This window comes from Protobothrops mucrosquamatus, unplaced genomic scaffold (genome assembly GCF_001527695.2).
Source record: "Protobothrops mucrosquamatus isolate PMUCROS unplaced genomic scaffold, P.Mucros_1.0 scaffold1, whole genome shotgun sequence".
In the NCBI taxonomy this organism is placed as follows: Eukaryota; Metazoa; Chordata; class Lepidosauria; order Squamata; family Viperidae; genus Protobothrops; species Protobothrops mucrosquamatus.
In genome coordinates, this window is record NW_015386388.1 from 3879976 (window position 1) to 3896862 (window position 16887).

The 16887-nt window shown below is 37.0% G+C and overlaps 1 protein-coding gene across 1 annotated transcript in view; it reads left to right on the forward strand.

The window, feature by feature from the left end:
- The window catches only part of RAPGEFL1 (Rap guanine nucleotide exchange factor like 1), a 62866-nt gene that overhangs the window by 29261 nt on the left and 16718 nt on the right, over positions 1–16887 (forward strand). The window contains exons 2-10 of the mRNA XM_029287360.1: positions 2371–2475; positions 3789–3913; positions 4135–4232; positions 5171–5283; positions 6521–6688; positions 7510–7607; positions 7873–7995; positions 9037–9215; positions 10880–10970. Of these exons, the coding sequence (XP_029143193.1) occupies positions 2371–2475; positions 3789–3913; positions 4135–4232; positions 5171–5283; positions 6521–6688; positions 7510–7607; positions 7873–7995; positions 9037–9215; positions 10880–10970 (1100 nt within the window). The remainder of the gene's footprint in view (positions 1–2370; positions 2476–3788; positions 3914–4134; positions 4233–5170; positions 5284–6520; positions 6689–7509; positions 7608–7872; positions 7996–9036; positions 9216–10879; positions 10971–16887) is intronic.

The window sequence follows — 16887 nt, forward strand, 5'->3', positions numbered from 1 at the left end:
ATTACTTTTAATTAGTTTTCTATTGGTTTTAAAGGATACTAATTGGCCTATTGCAATATTTTATTTTAATTGATTTTAAAATGTGGTATGTTTTTTGTATTTGTTTACTTGTTTTTAACGGGCTGTAAGCCGCCCTGAGTCCGCAAGGAGAAGGGCGGGGTAGAAATCTAATAAAATCAAATCAAAATCAAAATCAAATGTGTTAAGGTTTGATCTGAATTCTGTTTTTCTCTATTTTCCTAAGAAAGGTAAAGTGAGCCATTATCCTTTGTTCATTAATAGACAATAATATGAAAAAGCAGTCTCTGTGAACAAGGAGAATAAATGCCAAAGAAAATTTGAGAGAATTAGGGTTGAATTTGGGGTTTCATCTGTATTTTTGACCTATGACCTTTTATTTTTCATGGGGAATAGGTGGAAGCTAGGATTTCTTCTTTTTGTGGCTTCAGGTCATGTTGACTCCTGGCAACTGCCTGCACTAGTCCCTGCAGGGTTTTTTGGCAAGGTCTTTCAGAAGTGGTTTGCCATTGTCTCCTTCCCAGGCCTGAGAGAGGGTTGGGGTTAGAGTTAGGATTAGGGTTATCCAACTTTGTGTCTAAGGTAGGATTCGAACTCATGATTTCCTGTTTTCTAGCTTAAAGCCTTAATCACTACGTCAAAATGTCTCTCTCTGGAAGCTAAATTAAAGATTTTTATTCAATAACTAATAATAATAATAATAATAATAATAATAATAATAATAATAATAATAATAATAATAATAATAATAATAATAATAATAATAATAATAATAATAAAGTTGGCAGGGACCTTGGAGGTCATTGAGTCCAACCCCCTGCTCAGGCAGGAAACCCTGTCCAGTCTCTTCTTAAAAACTTCCAGTGTTGGAGCATTCACCGCTTCTGGAGGCAGGTTGTTCCATTGGTTAATTGTTCTAACTGTCAGGAAGTTTCTCCTTAGTTCTAGGTTGCTTCTCTCCTTGATTAACATTGTACAACTATTCTTTATACATGCTCAGAGACACTTCTTTAAAAAAAATCATAACACAAATCACTAGAATATGCCCTAATTATGATGACATGAGGTAGTAACTCCCAAACCAGAGCCTTTTAGATCAGGTATCCAACCTTGATAACTTTAAGGCCTCTGGACTTCAACTCTCAGTTCTACCACTAGTTGGGGAATTCTGGGAGTTGAAGTCCAAACGTCTTAAAGTTGTCAAGATTGGACACCCCTGATTTAGATGTGAACTGCAAGTCTCAGCAATGGCCATTCTGTCTGGGGAATTGTTTTTATTTTTTAAAAAAATTATTTACATCAAAGATATAATTTCAAAAGCTACATTGTTAAATGAATGTTATACAACTAATATGCAGTATAATATTAATAAAATATTAACCATAATAGACAAAGTACACTGAGTTATTTTTATGGGTCAAAAGGAAAATATAAATCTTTGAAATCTCCACTATATTGTTATTTTGTAAATGTTAAAAAAAGAAAAAATAACTAGAAAAAGAGAAAAAAACCTTACTAAAATAGTATAAGTAAGTATTTTACTTCTAATTTCCCCTTCTTTGTAATCCAACTCATTTACATTATTTATAAACTTTAGAAATCACACTTTAAGTATTTGTATTTGCCCTGCTGTGTGATATACAGTATATATAGAAGCCATTTTTGCTTACATTTAATTAATTTTTTGTTATGTATATATATTGCTAATTTTACCATTGCTGCATATTCTCCAAGTTTAAATTCTGGCCAGAAAATTCTTAAAACTGAAATTCAATTACCTGGAGGGCTATCATATTCAACAAAGACTGATATGAAGGTGGTAACACTTTCTGTCCACATTGCAAGCATAGATGAGAAGAGACAAGTGTATAGAAGAGTGGTCTTTAAGACCAAACTTCAGGGTTTTGTAATTTCTCTTGAAATGGCTACCAACTAACAGACCCAAGATCAATACAATATCTCGGTTGACGTGAACTGCTGCAGCATGCTCCTCCCCTTTCTCCAAGGCCAGAGTTTCTTGCCACACCATCACATGCATGCTGTGTATGTACAGATGCTCATTTATTAATAAAATATTATCTTCTGAAACAAAATGTGTTGACTCTGGAAGAAAGTGAATAAGCAAATTATCTAAAATCAGCCAGCCAGGGCACTGCAACAAGGCTATTAGGATTTGTTGGAATTGAGTTGGCCATTTACAGAGTATTCACGAGGCTGCTTGTGTGTCCCATCCTATTGAACCAAACAAGAAAAGAGTTGTCCACGTTCCTTACCATTGGTAGTGCCTTGTTTCCTGAGCTCGGCTGCATTATAATCTCTTTTTTTCTTCCCATTTTTTTTGTCTTTTCTTAGATATCCTCCTAGATGATATTGTTCTTATCCACTCATTGTTTTTGCCCACAGAGCAGTTCTTACATCAGCTATACCAACAATATCCTTCCTGCAGACTTTTGGAGAAGACCCTTTAAAAGGACTGGGGGGAAATCCATTTCACTTTTCATGTTTTCATATTCTTGGATCTTCTTGTATTTAGTTATTCTACAGAGTGCTGTTGCATAACTGGTTAATTTCCTTAGAATTTCAGCTGTAATTTTCATTTTAAAAGCATATTTCTAGTCATTATGAAAATATGTGAGCAGCACCCGGTGAAATATTTGGAGTCATTAAATATGAAACTACTGCCCACAGCTGTATGATTTTTGTATTTCTTGACCTTGACCTTGGTGAATATGGCTAGAAGCTGCCAAAGAAATGATGCTAAATGAATTACATAAAAGATTGATTAACATTTTTAAAAGGCAGTTGATCTCTAGGAAGCTTATTGAAAAATCTTTAAAAAATAGCCTTTAAAAATTGGAATAATACTTTGTAAGGGACAATTTACTCTTTAAAACTTTATTCTGCTGGTGAATCACTAAAAGGTTGTATCATACAGTATTATTGTCTCCCTTTTTTAATTGGCTGTTGCTTAAGGAGAACAGGAAAATTCTAATACAATGACGTTGTACCTCTTGTTCTTTTAACTGCATGATTTGTAAAATATGGATTACACATATCCTTTTATCCATCTCTGCAGCTTATCCTTAAGAGACTGTCATCAGCATAAACAATTCAATTGTGCTTGTATTTAGATATAGTTTTCAATCTATTCAATAAGGTTTTCTTCTTAGGAAATCAGTGAATGATGGTAATGACGGTCATTTCAATCTTTAGAAGACAATATTTGTAGCTCAAGGTTGAAATGTGGTGCTCTCTGAGTTTGGTTCTTTACTTGCAGACATTTCATTACCCAACTGGGTAACATCTTCAGTATTTGTTATCTTCAGTGTTTGAAATAAAATATTCATGCCTTTCCAGAAGTATTCTGAAGCTATTCCACCCTCCATTCCCATTTATCAGAGACATTTCTGGACATGGAATGCTCACAATACAATTCTGATAAATTTGGAACATTTTTTTAAACTGAAATGGAGAGTTTTAAATTCAAAATATTCAGAACTTTAAATCTTTTGTATGCCAGTTTTGTGATTATTTGGAATATATACAGTATAAAATGACACACTAAATTAACATCAACAGGCTAGTAATGCAAAATTCCTTTGTTTTTTCTTATTGCCATCTGGACTCAGATTAATTCCACTTCATTCCCAGACCTGTCATTTGGAATACCTTTTCCCCTCTAATTGTTAGTTGTTTCCTGAAACTTCATGCTGTGGGTTTACCTTAACCTGCCTCTGCTACCTTCATGACGGCATCAGCAATCCCATCACCACCAAGCTGGAAAGAAGATGAGGCTGTGCACCGGAAAAGAGCAGTTTTGATCATTTTACTGCACTTTCTTGAAACGTTCAAGGGAATTCTGCAAGAAGAAGAGAAGGCTGGCAAAGTCATCAAGGTATAACAGAGCTTTTCTTTCCCTGCTTTCATGAGAGCGAACTAATTAAAAAACGAATATACCTGAATTACAAGATCCCAATCTTTGTTTTTCTAATTATTTCATATGTCTAAGGATGCAAGTCTTCATGGCTGGCTAGATACTGGTGGGCAGTAGTTGCTATTCCTTTGCTTAGGCAGTTTGATGTTATTTAGCCCAAGTAACTTTCTTTTCTCTTTCAGGATCTGTATTTGCTGATCATGAAGGATGCATCCCTCTACCACAAACTGGAAGATGAAATCCTAAAGTTACATGAGCTTGTGGACACAGTGGAACTCAAGTAAGTTAAAAATGGCAACATGGATGGGAAAGTTTTGGTTCCCATTTGGGCTTAATCCAAGTAAGACAGAGTAACAGTGGTTATGGAAGCGTTTTTGTACCATTTTTTAAAAATTCTAAATGGAGTTGAACTGTCCTGGATTGACGTGATTCATTATATAGGGGTCTTCCTGGATTCTCACCTCTTATTTGAGGATCAGGTGGAAGATGTAGCTAGGAAGGTCTTTGCACAGTTATATCTTGTGTGTTAGTTACAATCTTATCTGGATCTAGAAGCTCTATTACCTTTGTACCTTGTCTAGACTTTTGATATCCACTTTCATGGGATTGCCCATGAAAATTATTTGGAAATCAACTAGTCCAGAATGGAATTGCTTGAATAATGAGGGTGCTGCTAGGGATTTACAGATAACACCTCTACTGTAGGAGCTACACAAGCTACCTGCTATTATGGGTGATTGTCACTTTTAAAGTTCTCCTGATTAGGTAGTTGGTATTTCAGAAATATCAGTACAGCTAAAAATGTTTAAACCTATCTCACTTGTGGACTGGGGTTAAGATGCACTGAGATGAGAGCATGGCAGAAGAAAGATATTACCCAGCATGATTATGTACAAGTGCTGAAAGGCCCTTGACCATGAATAATTCTTTTCAAACCTTAATAACTTAGGTTCAATAATAGGCTGAGCCAGTCAGTCAAACTGTATTATTCATCCCATTGACTGAATTTGTGTGCCATGCTTATTCAATGTTAGCTTAGCTTTGGCTTACTCAATCACATGTTGGGGTGTGCATGTCGTATTGGCTGAATTTGCATAACATACTAAGTTAAAATGTGATTGGATGCTTTGTAGCTTAGTGAACTGTGTGAGTCATAGCTATTGCGGAGAATGTAGTTACCATCTCTTCTGGCTTTTAAATCTTGCCATCTGGTTACAGAATGACTGAAGAAACTGAACCACCCAGCAAGCAAGTCAAGCCTTTGTTCAGACATTTTCGCCGCATTGATTCATGTCTTCAAACTCGGGTTGCTTTCCGTGGATCGGATGAAAGTAAATAATAAAGAGTATGCTTGGCGGTGGGGGTGGAAGAGAGAATAAAATTAAAGTTTTGTTTATAGGAACTGAAGGAGGATAGTGATACAATTTCATTCAACCATTGGCAAAAAATTACAAATGCACACAAGCCCTTGAATAAATTAGACAGGATTTGCCATACAATTTTTCCAGATCAGAATATCAATTTGGAATATTTAAAATATGGTTTGGCATTCTCTCAAAATTATTGTTATGGTAGATTTTGTGCATTTCCAATCAGGACTTAACAGTCTCCCAAGGAAAATGTCACCATGACATCTGCCTTCTTTTCTGCCTTCTCTATTGCAGCCTTTTCAAAGTTCAGAAAATAAGAGGTTAGAGAAGGGAAAAAAAGAAAGTAAAAGCAGTCAGGTTAGTTTAATGTAGAGTTTTTCAATCTTGCTGTTTGAGGAATTCTCAGGGTTGAAGCCCACACAGTTGCCAAGTTTGGAAACACTACAGTAATGCCACCTTTTTCACTGGCTCCAGTTCTTCTGTCTTTGCAGGAAAAAAGTGTGCCAAATGAAGCAGAAACAAGTACAATAATTTTGGGGGAAATGTAGCATTCCTACTTAAGGTTGTCAAATTTTGGAGGTATGGCCAGCATTGGCATAATACCATAGGAATAAGCTCAGTTAAAAATTAAGCCCATATATGGGATATTCAGAAGATTTTAAAAATTAAAAGTATCTCAGTAATCATTCAGCAGCATCAAGTTAAGTTTGTAAGACAGTAATGGGGCAGAAACAAACAGGGGCACTTGATGCTGTATATTCCAGGGATTCATGTGCATCAGAAGTTGGGCTTTTCTGCCAGTTGAAATGTCAGAGTCTCACCACAAACCAAATTATAGAAGTTTAACATGAGATGCCATGAGTGATGTCTCAAGGTCTGTATTTAAGGAGGTAAGAGAGGGATGTAAGCAGCATTCTTGTCATTGTCATAGATTTGGTTTCCCAGATGAGTGATGAATCCAAGAAACTCCTAAATCTGTCTAGAAGGAACAGAATTCCACCAGTGTTGACAGTTCCTTGATCATTTCCACATTGCAGGACCAACATTACAGGCTTTTCCAAATGCAACATGTTGGCTTGATCGCAGCCATTCCCCAACTATGGTCAGAGTCTCAGAGACATTGATAGGATTCAAGCCATCATTGAAGTCCCTTTCTATTCCAGGTTTCAGCAGCTTGGTTGTCTTCCCTTTTTTCTAGTCTTCTGCAGAGTCTATATGCCAGACCATTCCTATGTTACCATCCGCAGCCGCCTCTCAGCCTCTGTGCAGGACATCCTCACGTCAGTGACTGAGAAACTTCAATATTCTGATGAACAGCCTACAAGGGAGGAAGCTCTCATTCTGGTAGCTGTTGCATCATCAGGAGGTATCTGTCCCTCAGGAAGAGTGATCGTGGTTTGAGTTATCCTTCCTCAATCTTGAAACTCAAAAACTTCAGAAAATAAAAGGTCAAAGATGGAAAAGCATAGCAGGTTGTAATTACTATTACATCTTACTGCCACCTGGTCAAAATGAAGTATATTTAGGGTTTTTTGGGCTGTTTCATCAGAATGAGGCCTGAGAAGACCTACCTAGTGCCTAGGGTCACATAGTACACAGTGGCACATAGATAAAAGGAAATATCCATAAGTGCAGCAAAAGTGAAAGAATAGTGAATTCGTGAATAATTATTAATTAATTATTCAATAAGGTAAGTTGAAATAGAAGATAATTCTGTTGTATGTTGTTCTTTTGTTTGCTTTGTGAGAGGGTTAATGAGTGAAAGTCCTAGTGCCTAGAGTTTAGTTTTAAAGACTAGGAAAGTCTCTACTCTTAAATCCAAAGTCAAAAATGAAATAATGAAAAAATACTAATAAATGATGTCCCAAATCCAGCCAATTTAAACTCTCCAAGATGCTCAGATACTCAAGACAGGACAAATGACTTTTTTGGAAAGTCTTCCCTCAGGCATTCCAGAAGTGATTGCACTGTGAGGAACTCCACTGATGCTAGATGTCTCAAAAAAGTGGGCTAGCTATGTGTTGAAGCATAAAATATTCATTTGAGAGGTGATGAGTAGAAAAGAGGATTATTAACTTAATGTGAACATGAACCTACAATCATTTTTAATGAAAATGTTATGGGAGATATTTATATGCCAATCCAGGTAATTCAGTAACTTTCAATCACTTTCACCCCTAATCTCAGAGAAATCTGTGCTACAGCCTAATGAAGAGTGTGTTTTCACTACCTTGGGGATAAACAGCCATCTTTTTGCCTGCACAAAGGATACTTTTCCATCCCTGGTAAGTGGATTTCCTTGGGTATGGCTCTCCTTGACTTGTCAACATGGCTTTTGCGTTGTGATTCTTTGACCTCTTTGTGGTTGGAGTTGCTGTGTTCATGATTACAGTTCATCTTTACTCTACATCTTTCCAACATATGTAAATATGTCTTCCTCCCTCGTTCCCCTTCCCCTTATATATGTTGGTAGAAAGATACACATTCATATGCATACGTACCCAGATCTTATATTGGTAACATTAACCATCGATTTGACGTTTTCTGCAGGTTCCTCTGCCAGAGGAAATCCAAGTGTCACCAGGTGACACAGAAATCCATCGGATGGAAGCTGAGGATGTAGCAAATCACCTGACAGCCTTCCACTGGGAACTGTTCTGGTGTGTCCATGAGGTGAGCAAACCAAACATAACCTTCCTAACTTGATCTTTTCTAGACATGTTTGGACACTGACTCCCTGGAACATCATGATCTCAGCATACAACAAGAGCTGAATACACATTCAGAGATGCTTCACTTTCTTGCTAATATGTGATTCTATATTATACTGAATGTTCCCCTTGAGATGCTAGCTTTCTTTGAGTAGAGTGAGTTTCTCAATAGGCCTATTCAAACTTTGCAAGGAGAACTATACTATCTGCCATTCTTAGATTTTTTAATGAATTTTCAGAAATGGAAAACCTTGCATTTCAGAATAGCAGGATAGTCTCATGACCGAATTTTTGGAAAAAGATGAGCTTGCTCTCTGACACATTGATTATTTTTTTTACTAGAGATTTAAAGCATCATACAACATCACCCAGTCATCATTGAAGTGCTAGTTAACTTGCCTTCGTTACAATAATAACAGCACAAGAGTGACATATTTGATTTTATTACTTTTTTTTGCATTAGTGGTTTTTTTGTAGTGGTTAAATGAATGTTGTGGTCATTAAGCAAATGCCATGGTCATTAATTGAACTAATTGTTTGCTATGGGCTGGTTTTGCTGAAATCTGGAAATCAGCAAAAACATTGTAAAATGCAGTCAAGTGATCATGGGATGCTGCAAGTGGTCATAAATGTGGGCTGGTTGCTGAGCACCCAAACTGCAGTCATGTGACTGTGGATTGGAATTTTAGAACTGGGTCATAAATACTGCTGGGAATTCTGTAATTCTTAATACTGAATAGTCACTAAACAATCAGTTGTAAGTGGAGGACAGCCTGTATAGAGGATTATGCAGTCATCAATATTACAACTTAACTTTACTTAATCTTATCTTTTCTCCAGTTCAGTTTCTGCCCCTTTCTCCTTGTTATGTGTGACGTAGACTGATCAATGAAAGGAGTTCATGTATATGAGTTGTTTGGCACCAGGATTGCAGGGTGAAACCTTCAGTCTGGATCTCAGAAGGCCCATTGCTTACTCTCTTTCCTTTTCAAATTCTTTATAGCTAGAATTTGTGGATTATGTGTTCCATGGTGAACGTGGCCGACGGGAGACTGCCAATCTGGAATTGCTGCTACAACGCTGCAGTGAGGTTCAGCACTGGGTGGCCACTGAAGTATTACTCTGTGAATCTTTAGGAAAGCGGGCCCACTTGCTCAAGAAATTCATAAAGATTGCTGCTGTGTGAGTGCCATATTTTGGTCCTTTCTTCATAATGGGATTACATTTAATACAGTCATAATGTCACTGATGATGATTGTTCTCCTTCTGTTACCTGACATGAGATTGTTAATGTTTTCCAAATGTTCAAAGCTCCAAGCCCTTTTTATATGTGTTGCATGGATGATACAAGTAAACAACAGGCAGAGTTTAATTGCACAGTTGTGGCTGCCATCTGGACTTTTTTTGACATATACATACACATACGGTTGCTCTGGTTAGAAGAACATGCTGTGTTAAGGAAATAGTTTAAAATTCAAAAGGGGATAATTAAAAATATTAAGTTTCTTTTAATTTCAAGCAGCCCCAAAGAGAGGGTATATTAAGTCTCACAAGGTAATCATCTTCCTCTGCAGGTACAGGCAGTTCATATCCTCTTTTGCCAACTTCCAGTTCTTTAAGAATATATTCCAATGTCTTGAAATCTGTAAAAAAGAATATTGGAATTCTGAGAGATCTGCAGAATATACTATGAAATCTTAGCTTTTTCTATCTTTCCATTTTTCTCCTTTCTTGCTCTGTTCAACCATTATGTTCCTCTCTGCTTCTTCCGTGCATGTTCAGTCTACTTCCCCTCTCTGTTGGTTCCTTTAAGGTTAATGGCTAGGAAGGTTGAATCTCATTTCATCATCCTGGTTGACTTTAATACCCAATAATAGCTGAGCCTTTGCTCAAGCTTCCTTCCCAGATTGTTTATTAGATGAGGGGATTTGCAGCAGAAAGGCCTGGTGCCTGGAGGAGCAGGAAGAGGTTGAACACAGCTATGAAACACACTGGGCGTCAAATTTTGGACAAATTATTCAGGTTAGAGAAGTGCTCTAAATTCCTGGATTTGCAATGGCTATGGTTTGGTTAAATAATGTTTGTGTCCTATGGATTTCATGGAAGACAAGTGTTGCCTTTTCTCTCATCATTTACCTAGCTAACACTTACTTTTAGTATCCTGCTAATCACAGAACTAATCATTTGTATAGGTTGTGTTTTATGACATCCCTTTAGCTGCCTCTCAACCATTATGGAGGCAGATATATTTGAATTTGGCAGTTCAATTTTTCCTGGTGATGAAGTCACATCCCTTCTCATTTCACTTGCCACCTCCTGCTTCTCTTTGAGCCTTGGCAGCCTACCTGGGCTCAGAAACATGACAAGAGAAGGTGAAGGTGTTTATTTGCTTGCAGTATTTAGGAATCATCTTAACCCAAGTGAACTCCACAGCTGCCCCTTTTTCTGGGCCACAAATTACTTTGTAAAAAAAAACTTCTAAAAACTATTTTCCCTTCCTTGCTACCTGACCAGTACAATGGTCTCCTGGAAAATTCTGAGATTTTTGTCTCCTCATCTCCTCCTCCTTCTCTTCCTCCAACAGCATTTGAGAGTGAAACAGGACAGAAAGTTGGACTGCAATTAGGATAACACAGATTTAAGGGGCATTATGTCTTATGTATATAAGTAGTAAGGTGATATGTACAAGGGGGCTATGATAGCATCCAAGATGTCTTCTCCTATTTTACTGACTGATATCAGACTAAATTAAAATAAGGGCAGGCATGGTAAAATCAGTTGAAACTGCTTAGTTTTAATATTTTGTTGGTTTGATTCTCAGCTACCTTTTTATTTTCCCCCTGTAGATGTAAACAGCATCAGGATATGTTAACATTCTATGCTGTGGTTATAGGACTGAACAATGCACCTGTCAGTCGTTTGCGCCTCACTTGGGAGGTAAGATGATGAAGAAGAAAAACTGATTTTTGTATATTTGTATCTCTGTTATCTCTTTCTCTCTCATACACACTATTTGATCATCATCCAAATTTGCAGTTAAATTTTTATATTTCTAAAATATTTCAAAATGGCTAAGGATATACAGTAAATGGATCCTGACAAATGATCATGCTGTACCATTAGCAACATAAAAACAGTTAAAAACTACTGGACATTTAGATCCAGATTTCGTTATGACTGGAACAGATGCATTTCAGTTGGCAAGTCTGGAGTATTTCCTTAGTTTCAGTTGGTTCATTCTATGGAGTCTTTACTCACTTTCCTTTAATCATGTCATGAAGATTCTTTAGCAATACTTTTTTTGTGCCATGTCCTATGACATTACCTTCATCTCACTGAGAATTGTAGTTATACAGGTGTCATAGTAAAGTTTTCCTCATTCCAGCACTGTCCAAGATCCATTTCATGGTGTGAAATCTATTAGGCTTTTTTTTTAACTTATCACTGTAAAACGAAATTAACTAATTCCAGTGACTTGGAAGCAGGATCAGAATCAATGATAAAAAAGCAGATTGCTGGTGTTGGTATAATTTTTTTGCCAAATGGTTGAATAACACTTCAACTCACCACTGAAAGGCCTTTTGAATGACTAGTAGTGATTCACGTCTTGTTATGATTTACTGCAACCATGGTTGTCATTTTTTAAACTATAGTTTATGATTTAGTGCAAATTGCAGGAGCTGACTTTGCACAATGACAAGAAGCAGTGATAAAAAAAGCAGATTGCTGGTTTTGGTATAAAGCCAGAACCAAACCAAGTTCTTTGGGACTTGATGTGACATATGAAATCCAGCTTATCTGACTCTAATACATGAAAAGCTAAACAAAAACACAACAATTACTCCTAAGTTTCTCGGAGTAGGGAGATCAGAGAAGTATCAAAGGAGCAGTTCTTCGTCTTTTCCTTAGATAATGTTTGAACTCAGAAAAGAGTTTCACAGAGTTTCCAAGAAACTACCGGGAAGTATGTCCCAATGTATTGCACGGAACTTGCTTCTGAATAAAGCTGTGAGGACTGGATTGCAAACCAAGACACAATACCTACCTATATATCTATATTCATTTGGCCTAGAATTATCCCAGTGGGTGTGTGTTGCAGCATACAAATCAGTTAATCAATTAGTCAATACAAATCAGTTAATCTAATTAGTGAGAATCTAGAGAAAAGTTCCCTGAATATGGGCTCCAGTATGAGTCCAAAAGCTCGGAAGACAAAATCTCTGGTCCCAGTGACCGACCAGATTGGATCCTGCAGATTATCCTGGAACACATATATTCACCTTCATTCTTGCTTTACTGCTTCACAGTAATGAGGAATTGGTGAATTATTAGTCAGCAGTGTTGGACGGAGATGGTTACCACACCTTATTATGAAATTGCTATCCTTTGCACCTTTTTTTAACTGAGGAGCCAGACAATGCTGGTGATAAATCATTGCATTTAATTTTTTTCTATGTTTTCAGCCTTTTTATTTTCAACATTATTCATGATAATTTATTCCTTTTTACTTTAAAAAAGGAGAAAAATTAGTTGTGCTTTAGCAAAAGAAAGCTTGATTTGTAAAAATAGTTGGCACTAGTGAAAATGTTTTTGGTTACCCAGATATTTTAGGTTTATTAGGAGTTACTGGTTTTATCATTATTATATTGTATTTTTTTATATTTCTTAGTTGTATGTAGTTTCTGCACTTCTAGAAAACCCTAACATCTTTAACATGCTCATATTTAATCTGTGTCTGTCAATGGTCTATTTACATGCAAAGCATTATTGTTAGCATCTAAAATGTGTTTTTATTTCATTATAGGCTGTCTGCTTACAGCTGAAAGTGTGTTACTTGGCAGACCTGATAAATACTTCTTAATTGTCCTTGTTTCACTTGGTAAAACTTGAAAGAAAATAAAGAATGAAAGCTAAACCCCACTTCATAGTAATAAAAAATGAGGAAAAGAGATTCAGCAGGAAACAGGAAAAGTAGCTAAAGCTGCAAAGAAAGCTTTTAATAAAAATTGGATGTCTCTTCTGAGGATAATACTTGTTTCCAAGTAAATATGATAGAACAATGCTGACTTTAAGGAAAAGCTTGCTGCATTAAGTAGTTTTATATTAAGTGCTGCATGGAATCACTGTTTTAATGCTGCTTCCCCTACGGCTACAGGTAATTGCAAAAAAAATAGTGCTGTAAGGATATCAAAAGACTCTAGTCCAGAGTTCATTATTTTTCTTACACTTTCTGAAAATCAGGTAAAAAAATTTTTGTTACAGCAATAAAATGGAAAACTGAGATTCCTTAAGTATCTGCTGTAAGACACTAAATGTTGAAAGATTCACAGTTGCGATACAGTGAGTGTTGAATTCATCTTTCCCAAACTCCTAGGTAGACATAGAAACATAGAGACACTAATTTGTTCATTATATTCACAATGTTCCTTTTGGTTGTTTTGCAAGAACCACTTTTCCTGTTTATCAGGAATTGAGAGTACAAATAGTTTTTAATAGCTGGGCTCCTCCTATAATTTCAAATAATCTTTGGCACCAGACTGTGTTGGCATCAAGCAGAGATGCAAATAAGGAACATCCATGATCCAGAAAATGCAGTAATAGGTTTCTTATTTGAGGACTCTTTCTCGTGATGCTTATAAAACAGGGCCTCAGCAAGTAGGATTTCAGCATTAATGGTGGATGCATTGTAACAGCTACAATATTACTTATTAAATTATCTGGATCTCACTCATGAGCCAATATTCTCATTAGATTTATATGCTGTATTAAATTATTGTTTGTCAAATAAGGTTTATTGAAAACATTATGTCAGGGAATTGGGCAGCAACTGTCCAAATGAAGTCAGAGACGCTGCCTCAAAGTTGTGATTTTACATAAATAAATATATTTCACATTTATATTTACAGCAGACAAGATAGTCAGGAACACAGAAACATCATGAGGTAAATCAAAACAGCATACATAGCACACAGAAGAGAAAGGTGGGAAAAGGAGAAACTCCCCCTTTACACCCTCAGCAACCAATCATGCATGAGCCACCAGTCTCCAACCAGTGAACTACAACTGTATGTTCTGTCCCATTGTACACTGTACTGTTCCAGCTACTAAATTTAATATCCTAACACATCATAACTGCTGTGTACACATAACACACTAAGCCAAGCAACCACATTGTGGGTTAGCTTATCTGAACAAAGCCACTAAACCTCTCTCTCTTTATAACCCACTGCAGTTTTAAACATCATCCAAGAGCAGTAATGGAAGGTAGTTTGTTTCTGGATATGATTCGTAGTTTCCATTTTTAAGATCAATTTTATGTTTCCTTATTCAGAATTTACTTTTATAGTTTTCAGTTCTAAGTAAGTATTGGCTTTATACAAATTATACAAAGCTTAGTATCTTAATATTTGGGCTATACAGTCCTCTGATTTCATGTTGCATTAAACTATGGTTTGCCTAATACATCACAGTTTACAACTCATAATAGCTAATTCACATAATACATAAACATGCACAATAGTTTCAGGCCTTCAGAGAATCCCTGTTCTTCTTTCTAAGTTAGCAAGCATAAATCCTAAAATATACTGTTTGAATATAGCATATAATTCTGACATCTTAGGAGAAAATCATATCTAAATCCTAGATCATGTATAAAACAAAACCAGGTGAGTAGCATTCAGGCATATGAGCTCACATTTTATGTACAGAAATATAGATTCATAGGATGTAAGTGTTTAAAGGCATTATGAAGATCATCTAGTTCAGCGGTTCTCAACCTTTGGGTCGCGACCCCATTTGGGGTCGATCGACCATTTCACGGGGGTCGCCAAGCAAGGCTGTCCGCCATTTTTTTCCCCTTTTCCGGCGGGTGCCTTACCTCCCTTGAGCTGGGCCAGCTGGTGGTTGGCTTGCTCCGTCTCTGCTGCTTGCTAGCTACACCTCGGCCGGTGCAGGGGGCGGAACCACGCATGCGCGGCGCTCCCGGGCAGGGAAAGTCCTCGACTTACGACCGGTTGGGTAGTCCTCAACTTACGACCGGTTTAGTCCTCGATTTATGATCGGTTTAGTCCTCAACTTACGACCGGTTTAGTCCTCGACTTACGACCGGTTGGTGGTCGCGGCATTAAAAAGGTTGAGAACCACTGATCTAGTTCAATATCTGGACTAATGCGGGAATCTACTATTATAGCATCTCTGACAAACGATCATGGTTAAACACCTCCAACAAATGAGAGTATATTATTTTCATAGCAGTCTGTTCCATTATTAAAAAGCTCTTAGATTGAGAATTATTTTCTTAATGTCTAACTAAAAGGTATTTTCTTGTAATTTATAAACCAATTGTTTCTTGTCCTGTTGTCTGGAACAATTCTGAATATAGCAGAACTCTGAACTCCTGTAGCATGCTGGCTGGGGAATTCTGGGAGTCAAAGTCTACACATCTTAAAGTTAGCATTGTTGAGAAACACTGCTGTAGCCTATAAACTGTTAATTGAATATGTTAACAGTGAGCTTCCTCATATAGAGGGAATAAAACTCCAGACGATTCCTTGGAAGGCTGTTATATAACCTGATTGATGTCTGTGAGAGGCATGTTACCTCTCACAGTCTTTTATTAATGGATTTAATGGATCTAGCTCAGATCCAAGAACCAGTTTCTCTGTTCTAGATGGTCATTATGTAGCATGCATATGTTTAACAGTCACATTCGTTCAAAACACATTTCAAGATGAAAAGGTATACTGTATCATTCATTATGTATTGAAAGAGGCTGGGAGCCATTTTGTAATGCATGTGGGCTTAAATTACCACAGCTCAGTATTTAACATGCTAGTTAGCCAAATGCAGTCTTAAATGCAGTTTTATAAATGCCATGTTATACTACAGTAGAAAGTACTGACTGAACCAGAACCTGTTTGCTGTACCTGAAGAGATCTACTTGTTTTATGATTATCTTAATATTGAATTTATTTGCCACCCATCTCGTTTCAAAGCGACTGGGCGGCTTACAGCATAAAAATATTAAAATCATCAAGTATAAATATTCCAACCCAATAAAACAACAATATAAACAAAATAAAATTATTGTCACAAGATAGAGAAGAAGGGAGCCGGATGCATGGTGGGGGAGGTGGGATTAGCTCTGAATTAATCAACCACCTCCAGTGTGAAGCCCAATGGGGCCCCAAGCCATCTGGCAGAACCAGGTCTTAAGGCTCTTATGAAAGGTCAGAAGGGTGGGAGCCGATCTCACCTCAGAGGGTATGATATTCCAAAGGGCAGGAGCCACAGCAGAGAAGACACTTCTCCTGAATCCCGCCAACCAAAATTCCTCGACTGACAGGATCCGCAGAATGCCCCCTCTGCCGGCATGGGTGGGGTGAGCCAGTCCCTTCAGGGTAAGATGGTTCCTCAAATTTTCTTATGGGCCTTGCTAGACAATTGGCCATGTTAGATGATTCTAGTTGTAAGATGCAGTCTAACGTTCATTGGAAAAGCTGATCTAAGAAAACATTAGAAAACAGCATAAATTCTCAGTTTGAATTTTTAAGCATGTTTGCCTGCTTCCCTTATCTGAAGTCTCAAATGGTTATCTACCTAACACCTGGAAATAGGGAGAAGATGAGTTTGTGATTCACTTTTCATTTTACAATGAATTCCATTAAACCAGGGATTAATGTAAGCCTCAATGTGGTCATTCGTTTTTCTTCTAAATATCAACTGCTTCTCAGAAGCTGTATATAGCTTCTAAACTGGGGCGCTTCTGTCACTTATGGTATTACCTCCTCATGGAGAAATCTATTTTTTGTAAAAGCAGTTGGAAGGGGAAATGTTGGGAGACACGCCTTCCTCC